The following is a 20,954-nucleotide window of genomic DNA, read 5'->3' on the forward strand; positions in this document are numbered from 1 at the left end:
TCCAGACAACGCGAGACTTAAATCACAGTTTGTCGCGATATCGCTGCTGCACTGGTAAAGTGTCTAATAACAGGAGACATCACGAAATAAAATAAAATCTGGCACAGTCTCGACAGTGTACTGTTTATTAGATGACATCCCATGCAGCTCAGTCAGTAACATAAATACTAACTGAGCTGCAAAACAGCTTTGCATTCAGATACTGTTTTAGTCTATTTGTGTTCACCATCAAATTTGTCATGCTGCGTATCTTTTAACACCCATTATCCTCTCTCAAGGCTTTTCTAGTCTGTTATAGCCATCTATTGTTAGGCGTAGTTTATGAATGGGGATTCCCTGTTTATATCAGGATCACTGGTAGTCAGTGAGTTTGGAATAACACTTCCCACTTGTGGTGGAAATGAGGAATGACAGTTTCTACTCTTGCTCCACTGCATTGAATGTACTGACATGTGTCTCAGCAAACAGAACATGTATAGAGACCTGTGAGACACAGGTTGTTGCAGTCACACTTTAATAGACTGCTGGACATTTGTCTACACCCTGAGAGTACATATGTATTAAAAGTCTCTCAGGGTGTGTGCATACCTGTGAGGTCTGCTATCATATTTGACATTTAAAAGTACATGAGGTGCATGTTCACACTCATGTTCACAGCAGATTTTGACAGCTTCTAATAAACTATTGAAACTATTTAGATTTTTAAAGCATTGACAGCATTGTTTAACTCACTGTGCCTCACAGATCGGAGCTACAGCAGTGAAATGAGGTGGTACCAGAGTTGAAGGAAATTCAGACATTCAGTGTTCAGTCAGTACACTTCCAATTAATGCATACATATTAATGACAGGTCACCTGAACATGTACAAATGTGAACTTGGAGCACACCGTTCAACAAAAATGTTGAAGTTCACTTGAGCAGTGTAAGAATATTGAAGAAGCAGTTCTTGTGTAGGCTCTAGTGTTTTTGTGGCTTCACCCACAAACATTGGGATGTTCAACCTCTGCTAATTCTTTTTAAAATTAAGTGGGTCAGCTGCCCATAGGGGAAGATGCACTGCTGCATTATTTTCCCAACTATGTCAAACTGTGGTGGTGCCGACACATTTCCATAACTCCTACCCTGACTGTTTTTCACACACTGTTGCCACTGATGCAGTAGTGGCTGGTGGTCATGGTCGAAGCACAATGAATTCTGAGAATATTACAGGGCTTATAACATGATCAACAAACACATAGTCCACACACACACACACACACACACACACACACACACACACACACACACACACACACACACACACACACACACACACACACACACACACTCATACACCTGTTTTCTGTGGTCTGTAGTCACTTCCCATTGGGTCACTAATTTTATACTCTTTCCCGTTCATGCTCTCTCTCTCACACACACACACATAGAATGTGAAGTCAGTGACTTTGACTTCCCTTTAGACACTTGGATAGAACATATAGTTAAAGCTAGTAAAAAAAAAAAGTAGTGTAGTATGTAGTGAAAATGATAATCATCAAACCTCTTGAAGCTGACATTCTGAATTATTCTCAGTGTACATTGTACATACTTTTGCTCATCATATTTTAAGTATTTGAATTTTGCTGATTTACTTTCTCATTACTTATTTCAGCACAAGTAAAATCTACTTCGACCACTCTTGCATGTTTATTCAGTCTGAAAGTTTCCTGTTGTTTGATGATTATCAACTTACTGAGAGAGAGTGTGGCATTTTCTGGAAACAGCTAAACGGTGCAGCAGCCAGTGTTATTGGATAATGAACCTGAAGACACCAGAAAAAGAAAGAAAGAGAAAAAAAAACCCTTTTGACTTCTTGTCATTTTTTTTGTACTGAGTTTGTGGTGGATGGGTATAACCAGTAACTTTCCACCTCCAGGCTGTAACTTTCCACTGTGGCTGAGGCTGTAGTCAGTGTCCTCTTAACCCACTGAGTGGTGTGTTTTCTTGTGGTGCCACAAGCCTTCTGACATGTAGCACGAGTTAAACTTTGACATTGTTCCCTTTCTATTATAGCTCATACAACACACACTACATTACCACTGAACTATTAAATCACAATGAAAAACACTGCACAGCACATCAGTTCAGAGAAAGTCACGGCATGTAGCTGCTGAACGCTGCACACTGTTAACATACAATAACCCTCATGCACAGATCCTGGTGGAGGCCTTTAAATGGAGCAGAACAACCAGTTTGGTTACCTGCTTTTTTCCATTAAGAGATGACCTGTGACTACCGGATAGTGTCAAGTTCAACAGTGACAACTGATGTGCAATGTAGTTTACTGAGAGAACAACTAAAACTATACACCAATTAGTTAGAAGAGTATGTTATTCTTAAAAATTAAGTTTTGAAGCAAAGTAATTCCACAACGACCGTGTACAAACACTTTGCATCTGATGAAACTTTAATTTTGGTCCAAACCAGGTGAGCAGCAGTGACTGTGACAGTGGATTGGACAAACATTAAATGAAAGGAGACTGAGCTCGATTGTTCGATCGCTTAGTTTTTACTGTGCAAAACAGATGGTGTAAAAATTCACTACAGTCAAACGCAGGAAAACAACTGAGAACTGGCATCTCTGATTATTCCTGAGAAAATACACAATAGCCACATTCAGAAATGCCAGTCAAGTTATTTGGCTCAACTTAATCAGTTTCTCTTGCACATAATGGGTTCTGATTTATTCAAATCTATTATCAGGCTTAACTTCATTTCTTAAAAATGAACATAATAACATCATAATTCACAATTATTCTCATAAAAACTTTAAACCATTGGAAGACACGATTTGAAGTCTACAAAGTGTTGAAAAAACAGCACACAGTTTGTCTCAGCACTGGCACATAAAGCATGTTTCATGTGTATGAGGTTAAATAAGGGTGTGCTCTCTTTGCTGCCCTCTCAAATACAAGGAAAAAAGAAAACATAAAAGGATAAGTTATACATTTCCAGTAAAATGACAATTAAGGCAAAGTCACTGCATTATTATAATTTCACATTCACTATGAATTTCCATATCATGAAAACATCCCCATGGGGACAAATTCAAGAATATGTTATCGCATCTGTACACAACAAAAAAACACACGTCACAGTAGATTCAGATTTGAACTGTTTCACACACAGTATGTCATATATTTGAAAATACATAAAGACAAGAACATATGTAACATGATTTTTTTGTTGTGTAGGTTAAAGGGGAAAAAAAATCCACAGTATGTTTTTGTATAAAAAGAAGTGCTGTAATTTAACAACAGTCTCCTGAAGACTCCACCCTAACAGATCTGTGAAGCAGCAACTCAAGTCATAACACACTCTCTTTGGTTGTGAAGCATCACAGGCTGACCAGCAGCTGATATGCAAAGCACTGGACCCATACCAACACCCCTCTGGTTACTTCCACCTAAGTGGACGCCTTGTTAGCCAGTCGTGGGTTGCATGTGGATGGTCTAGGCCTAGCAATGGAATGGTGATGTGTTTACTAACGTGGATGAAGTGGAAGGGAAAGGGTGTGCCACAATGGTTCTGCATAAGAAAAGCTGAGGGGAAAAAAAGGACAGCTTACCTGAAAACCACTCACTGCTTGTGGGTTATGGACAAACGTGCCCACAGCTTGGAATTAACGGAGCCTATACGGAGAAATAGATAAAGAGAAATATCCCCACAGAGCAAATCACCACCAGTCCTGTGTTCAGGATGATTCTGGTTCGCGGAGGTTCATAGAGAAGCTCATCCACAATCTTCTCCTGTTCCTGAACTGTAATGACCTGAGCTTTGGACGATTTCTCCTGGAAGCCACAGAACCACTCTAAAAGCTTGATACACCTCCCACCCTCCACTGCACCTCCTCCAAAGCAGCCCTCCTCTTCCTCCTCTCCTTCTCCAACTCCTCTCCCTTCTCCCTCTTCTACCATTTTAGGATCAGTACTCTTTGCATAGCCACCATTTTCGACTAGATGGTGCGTTTCTGTGTTAGTGGCTGTGATAGCACGATCATTGCTTGGTTGAGCATTTTCATGATTGGCCTCAATGCCACTGAGATTGTTTGGGTGGTCCTGAAACTTTTCTTTACCAAGCACACTTTGTCCACTTACGGTTTCATGGTTAAGAGGCTTCAAAGTATTGATGTCTTGCTCAGTTTGCTGTTTTAGCCTTTTTCTCTTGTTTAACCCCCAAAGAGTAGTTGTTGTAATTTGTTCTTTGCTGGGGGGAGGAGTGCAGAGACTCACAACGACAGCCACCAAAGCTGACACCCAAAATAAGATGGCTGCCACATACATGAAATGGACATCTTTGATGAAAGATGGCCGCTCGTCAGGCTCGCTGCAGTGTGGTTCACGGTAAACGAACGCCAGCACCAGACGCAGTGCCCCAAGTGCAAACCCGACCATCCCACCCCAAAAGGCACCTGTCTCGTTGCAGCGATGCCAGAGGACACCGAGCAGGAACAGAGCAGCAATGGGTGGAGTCAGATAATCTGATACCTCTTGGATGTAATAGAACATTTGGCCTCCCTGCATCTCAATGATGACCGGCACCCAGGCAATGCTGATGATCACCATAAAAACCACAAACAGCCTGCCAACTATCACCAGCTCTCTGGATGACACCTGCTTCCGTAGCATCTTGTAAATGTCTAGCGTGAATATGGTGCTTGCTGAGTTGAAGATGGAGTCCAAGTCGCTCATTAGAGCTGCGATCATGACAGCCATCATTAGACCGCGGAGGCCGACAGGCATCACTGACATGACGAGCCGTGGATAAGCCACGTTGCTACAGCCGGCCACAGAGCCGCACACTTCCATGCAGTGCTCTCGACTGATACACGCCAGCTCATCAGCAAATAGGATCCTGGAAATCATCCCTGCAATCATGATCATGCATAAATCAGGCATTTAGTGAGGTTACAGTCAGGATTCTTCAGTGTTAGTCACTCAAAAAGCAAACAGTGAATATACCTGGGATGACAATGATGAACATAGGCAGGATTTTCAGGAAGCCAGCCATGAGGGTCGAACCTTTGGCATGGGCGATGTTCTTTGCTGCCAGAACCCTCTGCACAATCACTTGATCTGCACACCAGTACCTAAAACACACAGTGAGAGAGATTAGAGCCAACAACGAGCACACAACAACATATCGGGCTATACCTGCAACTCAGACACGTACCAAATAGAGGCAGGAGTCTGGCCCAGCAAAAAACCAGGCCAAGGCAGGTCTGGATCCCGTGGGCCTCGAAGGATCTTCAGTGCGTCTGGCTTTGGGCTGAGGTGGTGGTGGCAGGATTCAGAGAACGTCAGGTTGGGTGAAGACAGCTGGATGGCAGTGGTGTTTGGATTGGCCTGCATGTACTTGATCCTCACCCCTTAAAATGACACGGTAGGACATAGTTCACCATAGGGAAAGTATGCAGACAAAACTATAGTTTATTCAATAACTTCAACGCACAAAGCACCTTCAAGTCCGCCCACTTTGAAGAGGCTGATGCCTGTGAGACAGAGAGCTCCGGCGATCATGAGGAATGCCTGGACTGTGTCTGTGTAGATGACGGCAACGAGTCCACCAGTGACTGTCAGCAGAGCAGTCATGGTGATGAGCAGGATGATTGACAGAAAGAGGTTCCACCCTAAAGATTCCTTGATGAACAAGGCTCCGGAATAAAGGTCCACGGACAGCTTGGTGAAGATGTACAGGATGAGAGATAACATCGCAAAGTACACCTTCAGTCGCCTACCTCCGTACCGCTTGGACAGGTATTCTGGCATAGTGTAAACTCCGGACTGAATATAGACAGGGATAAATATCCAGCCTAACAACTGGAGCAACAATAAGGCGTTGAATTCCCACGCAGCCACACTGAACCCACTAGCAGCACCGGATCCAGCAAGCCCAATAAAATGCTCACTTCCTATGTTGCTGACAAACAGAGAAGCTCCTACAGCTGCCCAGTTCATGGAGCGGCCTGCGAGGAAGTAGCCGCTCACTGTGCTACGGTTGGCTTTCCACATGGCAAGGAAGCCGATCGCTAGCACCAGGATGAAGTAGGCTGCCACAACGATGATGTCTGCCACTTCCATCATGGTAGCGGTGGCCATGTTTGAACACTTTTGAAGCTGTTAGACAAAACTTAGTGAGTATTCCTGAGTAATATGAAGATCAGCACTGTTGTTATCTAATTAATCATATACATTTATCTGCTTAACCTCAGCTTTGGGAATCAGTGCAGGCTGTGGCTTGGCAGCTCACAACACGGCATTGCATTGTATCTGAGTTTTGACTGAGGGAGCTGCAAGAGAAAGAGGTCATCTGGATCCTGCAACAGACGGAAATGTACAAAGTTAGTTAACCCTAAACCCGAGGCTTGTCTCTCTCTAAGTGAGAGGGAATGCAAGCTGTGTAAACACAGAAAACATGTTTCTTTTCTTTTCTGTGCTGTCTTTCCGATGCACCTGCACAGCAGAGCCTTTCATAAAGCCTATTGCTCCCTCATGTCTGTGGCCTTTTCAGAGGGTGGAAGAGGTTGGGAATGACAGGCAGCTGTTTGTGCTCAGTTTTGGAGAAGTCTAGCCGTGAGCAGTTAACCCTTTCTGCTATCCTGAAAAAACGGAAGAACCCTGGCTCACAGCTCAATGCTATTTATTTTAAAATTAGGGGGAAAAGTGGGGGGATCACATCTCAGCTGCTCTCTAGTAATTACTAGCTGCAGTTTGTGTTAGCAGTGCTGGTTACAGGACTGTAGTATGAGGGCCCTGCATTAGGGCTGCTGTTTGTGTTAGTTTCCCATGTTTTGAGTGGAACGCTCCGCTCTGTGGAGGACAATTAGTCTTTGGAAAATCAGAATCTGTCCACACAGTTTCCCTCCGCTCGCTTTATTTAGGCTCTGTGCAGGTGGCAGGAAAATGTCCCACTGGTGTAAATACCTGTGAACAACAGCATCAGTGACATTTCCCCACAGTGACTTTCCAGTATTTGCGGGGTTTGCTCCTGATGCTACTTGCAGTAGAGTCAATATTGACTTTAAACAACTAGTACAAAGTGAACAGACTTCTTGAGGGGAATGCTGGGTACACACAAGGTTTACTCAGAGTTATTAGAACAACAACAATATGCTGCTGCTGTGCTTCATTCAAGTATAACTTTTCTTATTATTCTAAGTCTTTAAAGGCACTTTTGTGGTACTGCAAGCAAGGTTATAATTAACAGATATAATATTCAGCTACATTATTATTCAGTTAGTTGGAAATGATGTTGTTTATGACGTTATCAGTGAAGTTATCTGTCATGCCGCAAATGTGTAAAATACATGTGTATTTTTGCTTAAGGGAAATTTCCAGCGCAGCACAGAGACACGGTGTGATGTTCTAATAATACTGTAATTAGAAATAAGGCGCCATATACACAGGAGCGAACATGCAGAGTTTAACAAAAACTCAAGACACAATTCGTATTAATTCAACAAAGCACATTGTGCGCGCTGGGAAAGCGCAAAACAAGCTGAGCGTTACATGCTGTACTCACCGTTCGCTGACGACTCGTCTCCCTTGTTTGTCTTTGTCGTGGAGAGTTTGCCACCGGACCGGTTTGAAAGCATAGACTTGTGATGGCAGCGGGGACCTCTGCCTAATAAGAGGGACTGGAGCCTCCGCCCACAGCAGCAGCAGCATCATCATCACCTGGGTGGAGGAAAACAGGCAGCACGGTGGTGCAGATGATGAGAAAACGAACTCAGTGGAAACATGATGATCCCATGATGATGGCACGCTGACCGTCGTGTTGTTGTGTTCCAGTCTATTACTTCAGACTCGTGACTTCGCCAGTAAACCAGCCATCCTGCCATTTTACTTTAAAGAGAAATAGAAGTTGGATGTTTTCCAGTTTGCACATGCACACAGTGCAACTCACGTGCATGCATCCAGTACACACACACACATGCAGTATTATAGATTTACATGTACACGAACACACGTTAGGAGCAAAAGACTGTGACACACTAACATACACCGTTACTCATAAACCCACCTGTTCAGACAGTGTGTGTCATGAGAACGTGGACACTGCCTGACCTGGCACTGATACACGTGTCTGCAGGAGTATTGTTTTGTGTATGCGTGTGTATGGTTTGCAAGTGTGCATGCAACTTTGCATTTACACACGCATGACTTTATTTTATCGCGCTGCCGGATGGATGCATGCAAAATATTTTATTTTGCGGTGTTTTCGTGTGTGTGTGTGAGTGTGTGTATTAACCATGAACACCTCATTACCCATTACCAAGTCGGGGTGACCTTACAGTGACAGTAAAGAGCTGTTTCTGCACACACACCATGATTTTGCACTTTACATAAACTATAAGCCATGAACTGTTTGAAATCGAGGTGGTGGGCTGCTGGGAGCAGACTGTCACGATGACACAATGCTTTTATCACAGCAAAGCAATGAAGCTACACTGGGCTGAAGGTATCCTTCAGAATATGTCACATCTTATCCAGAGATTTCCAACATTGATTTAACATTTGATTTTAAAATACAGAACTGTTGCTAATGAAAAACAATTAAAATACAACAACTGGATGATGCTGAAGCCTAAGCAGCACCATGGAGGCCTTAAAAGGCCGAAGCCACTGTACAAGGGTGAACATCCCAGCTGCATACGGCAGCACAACAGGAGAAAACAAGAAAGAATATAAACATGAATATAACCTCCTCGTCTACATATGAAAAGCAGCGTGTTCACCCACCTGTCCTGTAAATCCACATGCAAAAACACTGGCTTGCAGAGCATGCAACAACTGCATATTGCTTTGTCCTTTCCCAGTGACCCCTGAGGCACCAAAGGCCATGGGGTTTTGGTTAGATTTGTAATGGTAATTCATGGTGGCAGCCGAGACAAGAAACCAAGGGTTATGTTTTATTTTTTGACCAAAGAGAAAAATAGAACTTATTGTGAACTTACCTGAGTGCCAATATTTAGCAAGTAACTGCTACTGCTGTTATAAGATAGATAGACAGCTGCACATTCTACAGGGGTGAAACATATTTGATTAAATTGTGTGATGATATTTGTGTGGTTTTGCAGACACTGTAGTCACCTTGCAGCTTGTATTAATCGAAGGCCTGTGGGAAAAACACTTAGTTTGGATAACACATGTAAGTGAACGGAATAATTCAAGGACTGAATGTTTTGAATTGTACAATAATTAAGTTAATTAGTGCAAAAAGGTTTGCTGTGTAAGTCAAGCACCACTGACTAAAAATCCAGTCACGTAACTGTTATCTTGGATTTAAAAAAACAAAACACACACATACCACAACACAGCATACTTAATAAACACAAACATACGTCCAAACATTTGCCTAAAAGTAAAATAAGGAAACACACAACACATCACATCTGTAAGCGTTACAGTAACTTAGCTTGTCACTAGTCTGCGGGCATTAGCTTGAAGAGTATGCAAATAAGAGTGCGCCAGGACGAGGAGATGATTGGTGAACCACACTAGAAACAGCAGCAGCTGATTGGCTCCTGCTACACGCCAAATTTAAAGAGCCAAGATAGCGCTACCGAGCTGTGGATGAACACTTACTGGGGACTTGTTGTGTCTGAATAAAAAAAGAAACACACACACACATACCACAACACAACATACTTAATAAATACAAACATACGTCCGAACATTTGTCTAAAAGTAAAATAAGGAAACATACAACACATCTCATCTGTAAGCGTTACAGTAACTTAGCTTGTCACTAGTCAGCGGGCATTAGTTTGAACAGTATGCAAATAGAAGTGCGCCAGGACGAGGAGATGATTGGTGAACCACACTAGAAGCAGCAGCAGCTGATTGGCTCCTGCTACACGGCAAATTTAAAGAGCCAAGATGATGCTACCGAGCTGTGGATGAACACTTACTGGTGACTTGTTGTGTCTGAATAAAAAAAAAAAACAAAACACACACACACATACCACAACACAACATACTTAATAAATACGAACATACGTCCAAACATTTGCCTAAAAGTAAAATAAGGAAACATACAACACATCACATCTGTAAGCGTTACAGTAACTTAGCTTGTCACTGGTCGGCGGGCATTAGCTTGAACAGTATGCAAATAAGAGTGCGCCAGGACGAGGAGGTGATTGGTGAACCACACTAAAAGCAGCTCTAGGTGAATACTCGCCGGGGACTTGTGTCTGGATTAAAAACATACACACCACAACACAACATACTTAATAAATACGAACATACGTCCAAACATTTGCCTAAAAGTAAAATAAGGAAAAACACAACACATGTCATCTGTAAGCGTTACAGTAACTTAGCTTGTCGCTAGTCAGCGGGCATCAGCTTGAAGAGTATGCAATATGCAAATAAGAGTGCGCCAGGACGAGGAGGTGATTGGTGAACCACACTAGAAGCAGCTCTAGGTGACTACTCGCCGGGGACTTGTGTCTGGATAAAAAACATACACACCACAACAAAACATCCTTAATAAACACGAATATACGTCCGAACATTTGCCTAAAAGCAAAATAAGGAAAATAACAACACATCTCATCTGTAAGCGTTACAGTAACTCAACTTGTCGCTAGTCAGCGGGCGTTAGCTTGAAAGAGTATGCAATATGCAAATAGTAGTGCGCCAGGACGAGGAGGTGATTGGTGAACCACACTAGAAGCAGCTCTAGGTGAATACTCGCCGGGGACTTGTGTCTGGATAAAAAACATACACACCACAACAAAACATCCTTAATAAACACGAATATACGTCCGAACATTTGCCTAAAAGCAAAATAAGGAAAAACCCAACACATCACATCTGTAAGCGTTACAGTAACTCAGCTTGTCACTAGTCAGCGGGCATTAGTTTGAACAGTATGCAAATAAGAATGCGCCAGGACGAGGAGATGATTGGTGAACCACACTAAAAGCAGCTCTAGGTGAATACTCGCCGGGGACTTGTGTCTGGATAAAAAACATACACACCACAACAAAACATCCTTAATAAACATACGTCCGAACATTTGTCTAAAAGTAAAATAAGGAAAATAACAACACATCTCATCTGTAAGCGTTACAGTAACTCAACTTGTCGCTAGTCAGCGGGCGTTAGCTTGAAAGAGTATGCAATATGCAAATAGTAGTGCGCCAGGACGAGGAGGTGATTGGTGAACCACACTAGAAGCAGCTCTAGGTGAATACTCGCCGGGGACTTGTGTCTGGATAAAAAACATACACACCACAACAAAACATCCTTAATAAACACGAATATACGTCCGAACATTTGCCTAAAAGCAAAATAAGGAAAAACCCAACACATCACATCTGTAAGCGTTACAGTAACTCAGCTTGTCACTAGTCAGCGGGCATTAGTTTGAACAGTATGCAAATAAGAATGCGCCAGGACGAGGAGATGATTGGTGAACCACACTAGAAGCAGCGGCTTGTTTTTCTATACACAGACCTGTCTGCTAATCACTGACATGATCTGATTAGTGCTGAATAGGTTAGAGACGCTACAGCACACAGAAAAATTATTTAATTTAATTTAATTTAATTTAAGTTAATTTCACTACAAGTCACTGTGTGTAAGACAAATGAATGTTTTTGTGGTATTGAGTAGCACTGTTGATAGTGATATTCTACTTTAATGGCACAAATTACTCCACAGATATGCAATTAATTCAACTACCAGCTGTATTTATGCAGATGAGGGTCATGGGTCTTCTGTGGAAATATGTGATGTTTCAGGTGCTGGACTGTAGATGGCGCCACTCGTCTTCTGAACAAGCTGCACCACTGGCTCTGCACTGACTCCTGTTTTATTTAAATGAAGTGTCTCTGATCTTTAACAGTTTTACATTTTTAACTGTGGTAATGAAACAGTCCTTCATTATTACAGTTATGTAAATTATAAATTCAGTTCTTTATCTCTGGCTCCTGCATCTTTGCTCTAAAATGTTTTCTGCTTTCCCCCTTTTCTTCAAACTTTCAATCTTTCTCCACAAAGACTAAGAAAGAGAAGCGAGGCTCTTTTCTTTACCCATCAAATATTAATGGACCATTTTTGTGGTGAAATACCGACTTGAAAAAACCCACACTGCCAATCAAATATACACCAACTTGTATCCCTGCTGAGGAAAACCAAAACATCAGATAAAAGACGATCTTTACAGACTATATTTAATCTCATCCCTCAGCATCTCCGCGAGCCCACGACACTCCTGCATTCCTTCCTCCAGCTGATTGACAGACAGAGACAAACAGATGAACATGAATCTTTGGCTTTGAATGTGTATTTTTTAAGCTGCAGAGTTTATGTTGCTCAGGCTACAACAAGATTACAAACTGAAAAGCAACACCAAAGAAAGTAAAAACATCTGAGACCTGCTAATTATCTACAGTATCATTTTCCATAAAAAATAAGCCTGTACAGCACATATATCATATCTCATTGTTTATGTTTTTCCTGGATGTATTTTATTGTTGAGTACTGGATATTTTAAATACCTGGCTGAGTGGAACTGGTTCATGCAATATACATGCCCCTTAGCAAATAAACATTACATCAAATTTGTCCTAAAGTCTGTTTTCATTATTTGATATTATGATCACATGGTGCATGTTCTGTCATCATGTCAGATTTGACGTGAATCTACAAGATGGAAAAGGAGATGTCACTAAAGAGGGAAGAAGAAGAAAGAGGAGGAGGAGGGCGCTATTCTTCTTCTATCACTAACAGAGCTGAAGCGTTCAGAGTTGCTGGCGATGGCAGATGGTGGAGGGAATGAAAGGCAGATGGAAAAATCACTTCCAACATGTTTATCATCGTCAAGAAGTGTCTGTGTGTGTGTGAGGGGGGGTGGTTCCCCCAGGGTTAATGAAAAATGTGATTGAATTCTGAAAAACACTAGCACTGACTGTCACGCTGGTGTGAGAGAGAGGCTTTACATCATGTGTATGTTGTTTGTGTGCTTTTTATCTTAGGATAAATAAAGGTTCAGTGAAGCTCTGCAAAACACACGATATCAGGAAAGTTGTTTACCTAGATTTTATAATGTGTCCTCAGCTGTAATGTGCAAAATATATTCTAATATGTCTAATTAACTTACAGGCTATGCTACATCTTAATTATTAATTATTCCGTGTACCTGGATGGCAGATTTGTTATATGTTTTTTTTATTTTTAGAATGAATTAATCAGAACATTATTTTGTCAATATAATCTCAGAAAGTAGAGAAAAATGCTCATCACAGTTTCCCAGGTGATGTCCTCTAGCTGTTTTGTCTAACTAATATTCATATGTGAGAAACTGGAACCCAAATTTTTGGCAGCATTGGAGAAAAAAAAAAAAACTTAATCGATTATCAAAGTAATCAATTTTCTGTTGATCAAAAAAAAAAAAAAAGATTATCTTAAAAGGACTTGCTGAACATTCACACCCAGCGTGTTCTGAAGTTACATTCAGACTGAATTTGCAGCAGAATTTAAAAACTGTGCTAAAACTGCTGATTACCGCTGAAAGTGCTCTGGTGAACTTAGTGGGAGCTGAACCAGTCACATTAAACGACACTGGAAACTGAACCCCTGAAATCTGAATGCACACGTACAGTCTGACGTTGCCATGGTAATAAACGTACGTTCCCAGCTGTTGCTATAGTGATACATGCGTGTGAGTGCAGAGAGTGTATGTCATACTTCAGACTGTGTGTGTGTGTGTGTGAGACAGAGAAAGAGAGGCGGCTGAGAAACTTGAGAAACACACATGACTTTGTGACCTCAGCAAACACACTCCTGACAGCATGAAGCAGTGTGAGGATTGCTGTGTGTGTGTGTGTGTGTGTGTGAGAGAGAGAGAGAGAGAGAGAGAGTGTGTGTGTCTGTCAGAAAGACAGAGGGAGAATTAAAGAGAAAGAATGCTTAGGTTGCATTTGAAAGTTATTTCTGAAGCGAAATCCAAAGGAAAAAAAATGAGTCGTTTCATAGTTACAGCTCAAAACACTTAAATCCAGTATTAGTTCCAGAAATCACTGCAAACAGACAATTCAGCATAAATTTAATGCTGCCAATTTGTTGAAATGTAAACAAATATATCAAGTTGTAGCCCACAGCTAACCGATTCCTTGATAACCTCCTGTTTACAACCTAAACTATCGGCACTGTACTTAAGATATTTGCAGATATTTGCCCTGAGGACAGAACTGAGATGCTCCACATAAGGAATTCTGTGTGAAAAGGATTTTCAGGAACCACTCTGGGCCCAGCTGTTTGCGTTTGGGTCTTATCAACAAATTGGAAAGAACTCAAATTAAGGTTCCTACTAATCTTCAGCTGTTTGACCTCAGACAGAAACACTCACGAGGCCATATTTTTACAGTTATATCAACCGAGATTCAGAGCACACATTCAGCTGAGTGCGGCTGAAACTGATCTGAGAGCTGTGAATACAGATGATGCAGAGATCAGCAGGTTTAAAGGATAAACTGCAGAAAACTGGAGTCCAGATTTCATAGTTTTGCCCCTAATTTGCATCAGTTATGATAACACTGTGCTCACCAAAGTAAGAGCTGAGATGCAGGAACATGGGAAAGGGTACAGCAGCTCACCAACCAGCCCTGCAAGTCGTCACCACACCACACGCTGCATGAAGACAACTTTCATAGCGTGACTGGGCCTTGGGACCGACGGGAAGCAGGATACAGAAGAATAAAAAGAGCTGTATTTTTTGGCTTTGCTTTTACTTGGCAATGTGGCTGAGAAAGAAAAAAAAATAAGCCTTGATTAAATGTTAAACTGAGAATTGCTCTCTCTCTTCCTCTCTAATTCTTCTTCTCTTCTGTGGGATCAGGTTTGTCCAGATTTCAGTCCAACGTAAAGTCAGAGAGAAAGAAAAGAAACACTGTGAGAAAGAGAGAGAGAAAACACCAGGCTTCAGCCTAACCTCTCTCGCTCTCTTGATTGTTCCTTCTCTCCGTCTCTTACTCCCTCTCTCTCAGTTGTTTTGAATAAGGGCGTCTTATTGTCTGGGGGACATTTGATCCTCACACACATACACACACACACTGACACACACACATACTTGCAAACATGCTGACATCAAATGCCAGCTCAGCTTTTTTAAGAGAGAGAGAGAAAGAAAACTTGACAGATGAATGAGGAGGAATAAACCCCATCCCTTCTCTCTCCATCTTTACTGATGCAGTGAACCGGAGCTCAGATCTCTTATGTAACTATGTGTGTGTGGTTACATGTGTTTGACTTGGTAGCATTTTTCTTATAGGCCATTGTGATTCATTAAAAGCAGACTATAAAATCATCTTAATGAGAAAGAAAAGCTCACGTTATCGGTCACACCTGTTCGTCCTGAACAAGGTTTCCAACAAAAATGTCCTCGACACATTTCACACTCTCGTTTGACGCGTGGTTAACATGAAAATATGGATTATGGCCACTCTAAGAATCCGATTTCAGCTTCAGACTAGAAATAGATGGCTCTGTGGGCTTCGACACTTCACCTCACACTGTGGCAATTTAATTAGAAATGAAATCCGTTATGAGAAAATACAATAAAAAGCTCATTCCTATTCTAAATCAATAACATTTCCACACAGCAGGGCTGATCTGCGCTCTCCTCCTGGCTGGTAACAAATTGTGTAGCAGAAACAGGTTTTTTAATGACCCAGTAGCTCAAATATATGGATGATAATTTCACCCACGAGGAAAATAGAGAGAATGGAACATAAAAATAAAATAGTTAATAAACTATTTCTGACTCTATTACAGAGATATTCAGGACGTAATTAAATTTTTCCAAAAAAAAAAAAATCAGAAAGGGACTTATGATACTGGAATGACACATTTCTACTATTAGATGGAAGTTTAACAGAAACAGGACAAGAAGGTTAAAGCTGCACAAATCAGCGTTTAACAATGGATCAAATGAGACAAACCCACAGAGACTCATCACCCGGCTGTGAATTTCACATGGCTAAAGGCCGCAGCGTACGCCGCGATCAACCCACCATCAGACAGAGAGCTACAGGCCCAACAATAGCTGCTCTTTGTCAACACTGTCTGATACCACAACATGTGTGAGTGTGTGTGTCTGTGTTTATATGTAGAAGGTTAATCCAGTAAGTCCTGGGTTCACACAGTCATTTGGACCATCTGAGTGATGAAGGGCAGTCAGCTGCTGTATGCAGCGAACCTGCCCTCAGTCCCCCTGAACGCGTGTGGACTTAAATAACCTCACAGCGTCAGTGGACTGTATGGGCACATTCTCATTCACGGATTAATGATGTAGGATATAAAGAGAAAGTGAAATGTCAGGGCCACACATCAGACTCTGTGACCTCTTGTTCCTGCTGCAAACTAAAGTTACTGCTCACGAACAGAACCGAGGCCCTAATGTGGAACATGTTCACATGCATGCGTCAGTGATCACTGTCCCAACCGGCTCCAGGTTTGATTAAACACTAATCTGTTTGGTAAAATGAACAATAAAAACTGTACAGGCCCCAAGGTGGTGAATAACACTCAGAGGTATGAGTACTTCTTCCACCGCTGCCCACAGATTTGCATCATAATGTGGTGCAGATATATCGCAATGTGTCTGAATGTGGAAGTTTGCTCCTGATGAACCTTTAAGCGCAGCGCCCGGTGGAAATACCTTTTCGTGATTCACGCTACTGGGAGACATAAAACTAGATTTCAGCGTCTGAATGATTCATATCCAGTGAAATGCGGTGGCGGCGGCAGCTGGGAGTTTTTAGGGATGAACGTCCAGCTCTCTGAGCATCACTGAAGGTAAAGTTATGTTTAGAACATGTCCTCTGGTCATTCAGGAAAATGATAAAATTGCACTGGTTATAGTGGGCAGATTCCAGTTATTGCCCCAGGCTGTGGCTTTAAATACACAGCCTTTTAAATAAGTGTTGAGAAGTGGCTCTTCTTATTATAACCCACATGAAGACTCTGAACTGACACAGTTAGCATTGTAAATCACAGTGTCTCACTTTAAAGGACAGTTTTCAAACTCACCTTTGTGTTGCTGTTGTCTGGTCTTTGCCTGTTGTGAAAATGTTCCCTGCAGCTTCAGGGACATCGGCCGTCTCCGTCGCACAGACCTGCAGGAGCTGAGCACAGTGGGAATAAGCGCCGTGACATGTCTTGCTTCGCCCTCAGCGTGGAGTGAATCCAGGGTTCAATTTACTAAGAACATGTCCAACAAAAGGACGTCTCACACTGAACTATCAGTAATCAGAAGGCGTCAGAGCTGAGATAATGGAAGAGACGGTGCAACTGGTGACAGCAGGCACCTCTTCAGCCACCTCCGGCCTCACAGAGTCAGCCGTATTAATAAGGATTTTAGTTTCTTATGTCCTGGAAAATTGAATGATTGATTATTTTACACTTCCACTAACCTGACTGCAGACCTCTGAGCTGCGGGCCGACTCTTTTCACACAGGGCTGGTACTGTCCTCAGCTGTTTCGCCTGCTTGAAAAAAAACAACAAAAACAACAGACGTCACGGCGACAGAAAAATAACCACAATCAAACAGGAATTACGCTGGTTGTTGTGTTCGGCCTGACGTTATAATTATCCAATGAAAATTCCAGTATTTTTCTGCCTTATTTGCATAACTGTGTCCAACCTCGCTGCTGGTTGTGCTAACTCTGCACTCATCATCTTTTTTGTTGAGAAAACTCAACCCTCGTATGTCGAGGCATAAATCATCTCACATGCTCAGGCACCATCATGCCCACTGTCCCTGACTGACATCCCACTGAAGAGGTGAATAAAGCCCTGCAGTTACAGCAGATGCATCTATGAAAAAAAAAAGCTCTTTTATTTGAAATGCAGCTGTAGGCAGTATTGGTGCAGTGTTGGAGGAGATAACCCAAGAGAACAAGGAGAGTTCAAGCAGCACAGACATATGCGCATGTATGTTAGTGGGAGAAAGGAGGTCGGAGTATCTTATGCCCCGAGGCGCAGTTTGACTCTTACTCTGGTGTGGGGGGCCCCAAAAGAAAAAATCTATCCATGTCAGGTTCTCAAGATGCTGCACTTGATCGCTCGCAGCCAACAAACCGCTTGACAATGCTACAGAGGAATTTATCAATCAGGGATTCGAGTTTGTTTATGAAATGATGTATTTCTCAAATGAACAAGAGGAGCAGTATTTTACTGCAGCACCGTGAGGTTAACATTAGACTCAACACACTGAATTTCTACATGGTACATGTTGTTGACAGAGGAGGTCTTCAGTTAAACTTTCATGCGTTGCCTCTGTTTCAAACTCTTAGCAGGAGTATAAAGCTATTCTTCTTTAAAAAGTAATATCGCTGCGCTGCTATCCACTGTCTCTGAGGCTGATTTAATGGACTCTGGTGTGGTGGTGCTAGTGGAGGTGCTCTAGGGGGTATGTAACTATGTGGGTTGGCCGGTGCACCACTTTGGTCTGGGGTGAAATATCTGGACAAATATTGGCTGGTGATCTGCAGAGTGATTAATCCTAAGACCTTTGTCATCTCTTTACTGTTCATCTGGTATTGTGTTCAATACTAATAAGCAAATGTTAGTATGTTAACACACTCAGCTATGATCCTTAAAGTTTCTACACAGGAGGAGTTTCAGGTGGATCTCACATGCATCTGATTGAACACAGACGCTCGTGTTTAAATCAGTCCAGTTGTCTACACAGGCCACGTTATACGCGTGTAATTGAAATCTGAAGCACAACTGTTTGCGTAACTACAGTGATTGTGTGACGGCCAAAATGTGGGAGAGCTACAACTCAGTGCTGTGCCTGAACTCATCCTGTGCACACACACACACACACGTTACAGACCAGAGCTCATACAACGGGCTGAGATGGTTTATTGCCGACTGAGGTCAGTGCGTGCAGGTCTGACAGAAGCAGGTGTAAAATACGTAGCAGCTGTAGCATGAGCGGTTTTCATTTTGAGACTGATTCGCCGCTGCTTACCATTTTTTGGTTTGTCTGGAGAAAGTGAAAACATTCAGCTCCAGTTTTTAGAATTTTTAATTCAGTCCCTGAGCTTCACGTGTTGAGCTAACATTACTGAACTACTATAACCTTCTTTTTTTTTTGCAGGAAGAGGAGTGTGTGCCTTGAGTTCCAAAATATGTTTATTGATTTCTTCAACAGATACTTTAGTTCAGTGGCAGAGATCTCTGTTTCGCCCTCCGCTGCCTTTTCTTTTCCACACACGGGAAAGACGCCTCTTAGGTAGCCTAGAATAATGCTCTGCTCATGTGGGATGGAAGGCAGAGATGGGAAAGATTCCCGTGTTCACAACTTGGAAACATTTACATCATCTGACCACTGAAGACGGCTGAAATTTGAGGTTTGTACTGCAGTTAAGATTTGCTGAGGAAATAAACATCAACAGGAAGACGACAAAAGGACAACATCCTCATACCCACCACTGACCAGGCCCTGCTCTCTCCATCATGTGCAGAAGCAGGACTGGGTCAAAGCCTCAGTGTCTCTCTGCGGAAAAGAGGTTAATGTAAGTTTGCCTCAGGCTGGGTATGAGCATCCACATCATAACAGCACGAATAATGAAGGGTCAGCAATGATAATGATGGGATCTGACACTGTGTGTGTATGATAATATACATATACACTGTTCTGTGAGCTGTAAACTGGAGCGGATGAAGGAAGTAGCTGAGCAGCCGCCCAAAAAAAAACATTCAGGGATGAATATGAAGCTGTAATGTGTTTTTTCTTCTTCTGTGTATTTAACATTCACAGTGTCTTGATGTAAAGGTGAAAACTGGACTTTAACTAACTTTTTTGGGGGGTCGACACTTTCACTGATGTTTCTCTCTCTGTTTGTATGACGAGAAAAAAAACCTGCAAATCTGTGTTAAATGTTAAATATATTAATGAGAGACACAAGCTGGGGCCGAAAGGAGCATAAATATTACACCACAGTCATGAAGTCAAGAGCAGCGACTAAAATGTTGGAAATCAAACTTCTAAATAAGCGTTAAATAACCTGTTTCAGCAGGTGTTTTGACAGGAAAATCACACTCGAATTCTAATAGTTTTCCTTCATGCATGAGCCTTAAGTAGTTTGTATAAGACATTTACTGTTGTCTTCGTGTGTGCTGTGATGCATGAGCAGGGACGGTGTCTGTGTGTGTAATTATACACAATATTTAATGGCTGGTGATTGTGTTTGAAGTGTGACATGTTCTCCCCCTCACTCAGGGTTTATGTGGCCGTGAAATGAACTGATTGATGGCGCGTCGACTGTGTTTGCACACAAACACCGCGTCACACTTTCAAGATGACTTGACCCACATTGTCGCTCTGCCCGTACATACGTGGCACAAGCAGCGGATCGGGGTCGCACAGGGTCACACATCACACGTTAATGTGTGTTAATCCACAGAACAGAGACTGGCAGCAAACGTCACTGTAGCACAGTGATCAGACACCACTCTCATAGCCATAGTAACAGCCTGTGACGTAATGCCATAATTTTAAAAAAGTGCATTAGTAGTTTTTTGCTTGTAAGTGCTGAGGAATCATCTGGACTCTTATGGACATAATTTGTGGCTGTTATGTTTTTAATATGTCACTTTTCAGTGCCCTGAGCAGCACAGATGACATTTCCATTGCATCACTGTGGAACAAGAACGACTCCTCAAAATCAGACGAAAAAAAACATGCAAAGCACATGCAAAGTCTTTCTGACCACTTGTCAGCAACGTCACTGACCTTTCAGCAGGAAATGGGATGCCAGCAGCGATTTCCCATGTCAGAGTCCGATGGTTTATTGACCAGTGCTCCCACCACCAACATCCTCCCCCTGTGGACTCTGTGGCTCTGAACTTGGCCTGAGGGTCAAAACATGTAGTTACATGTTAGTCA

General features: G+C 42.2%; 1 protein-coding gene across 2 annotated transcripts; it reads right to left on the bottom strand.

Annotated features, from left to right (window-relative positions):
* Positions 1–2,526: 2,526 nt before the first annotated feature.
* On the bottom strand, positions 2,527–7,682 carry LOC121177879 (sodium/myo-inositol cotransporter-like). 2 transcript variants are annotated; one of them, XM_041032291.1, is made up of 6 exons: positions 7,562–7,682; positions 6,247–6,356; positions 5,499–6,156; positions 5,213–5,408; positions 5,002–5,129; positions 2,527–4,907 (listed from the first exon to the last, which is right to left on the bottom strand). In XM_041032291.1, exons 3-6 carry the CDS (start codon positions 6,136–6,138, stop codon positions 3,673–3,675), a joined length of 2,199 nt encoding a protein of 732 aa, XP_040888225.1. In that variant the 5' UTR covers positions 6,139–6,156; positions 6,247–6,356; positions 7,562–7,682; the 3' UTR covers positions 2,527–3,672. The 2 variants fall into 2 exon arrangements, with proteins under 2 accessions (XP_040888225.1, XP_040888224.1); XM_041032290.1 differs by having other exon boundaries at positions 5,499–6,356.
* Positions 7,683–20,954: the final 13,272 nt, after the last annotated feature.

Source organism: Toxotes jaculatrix, chromosome 24, assembly GCF_017976425.1.
Source record: "Toxotes jaculatrix isolate fToxJac2 chromosome 24, fToxJac2.pri, whole genome shotgun sequence".
Taxonomy (NCBI): domain Eukaryota; kingdom Metazoa; phylum Chordata; class Actinopteri; family Toxotidae; genus Toxotes; species Toxotes jaculatrix.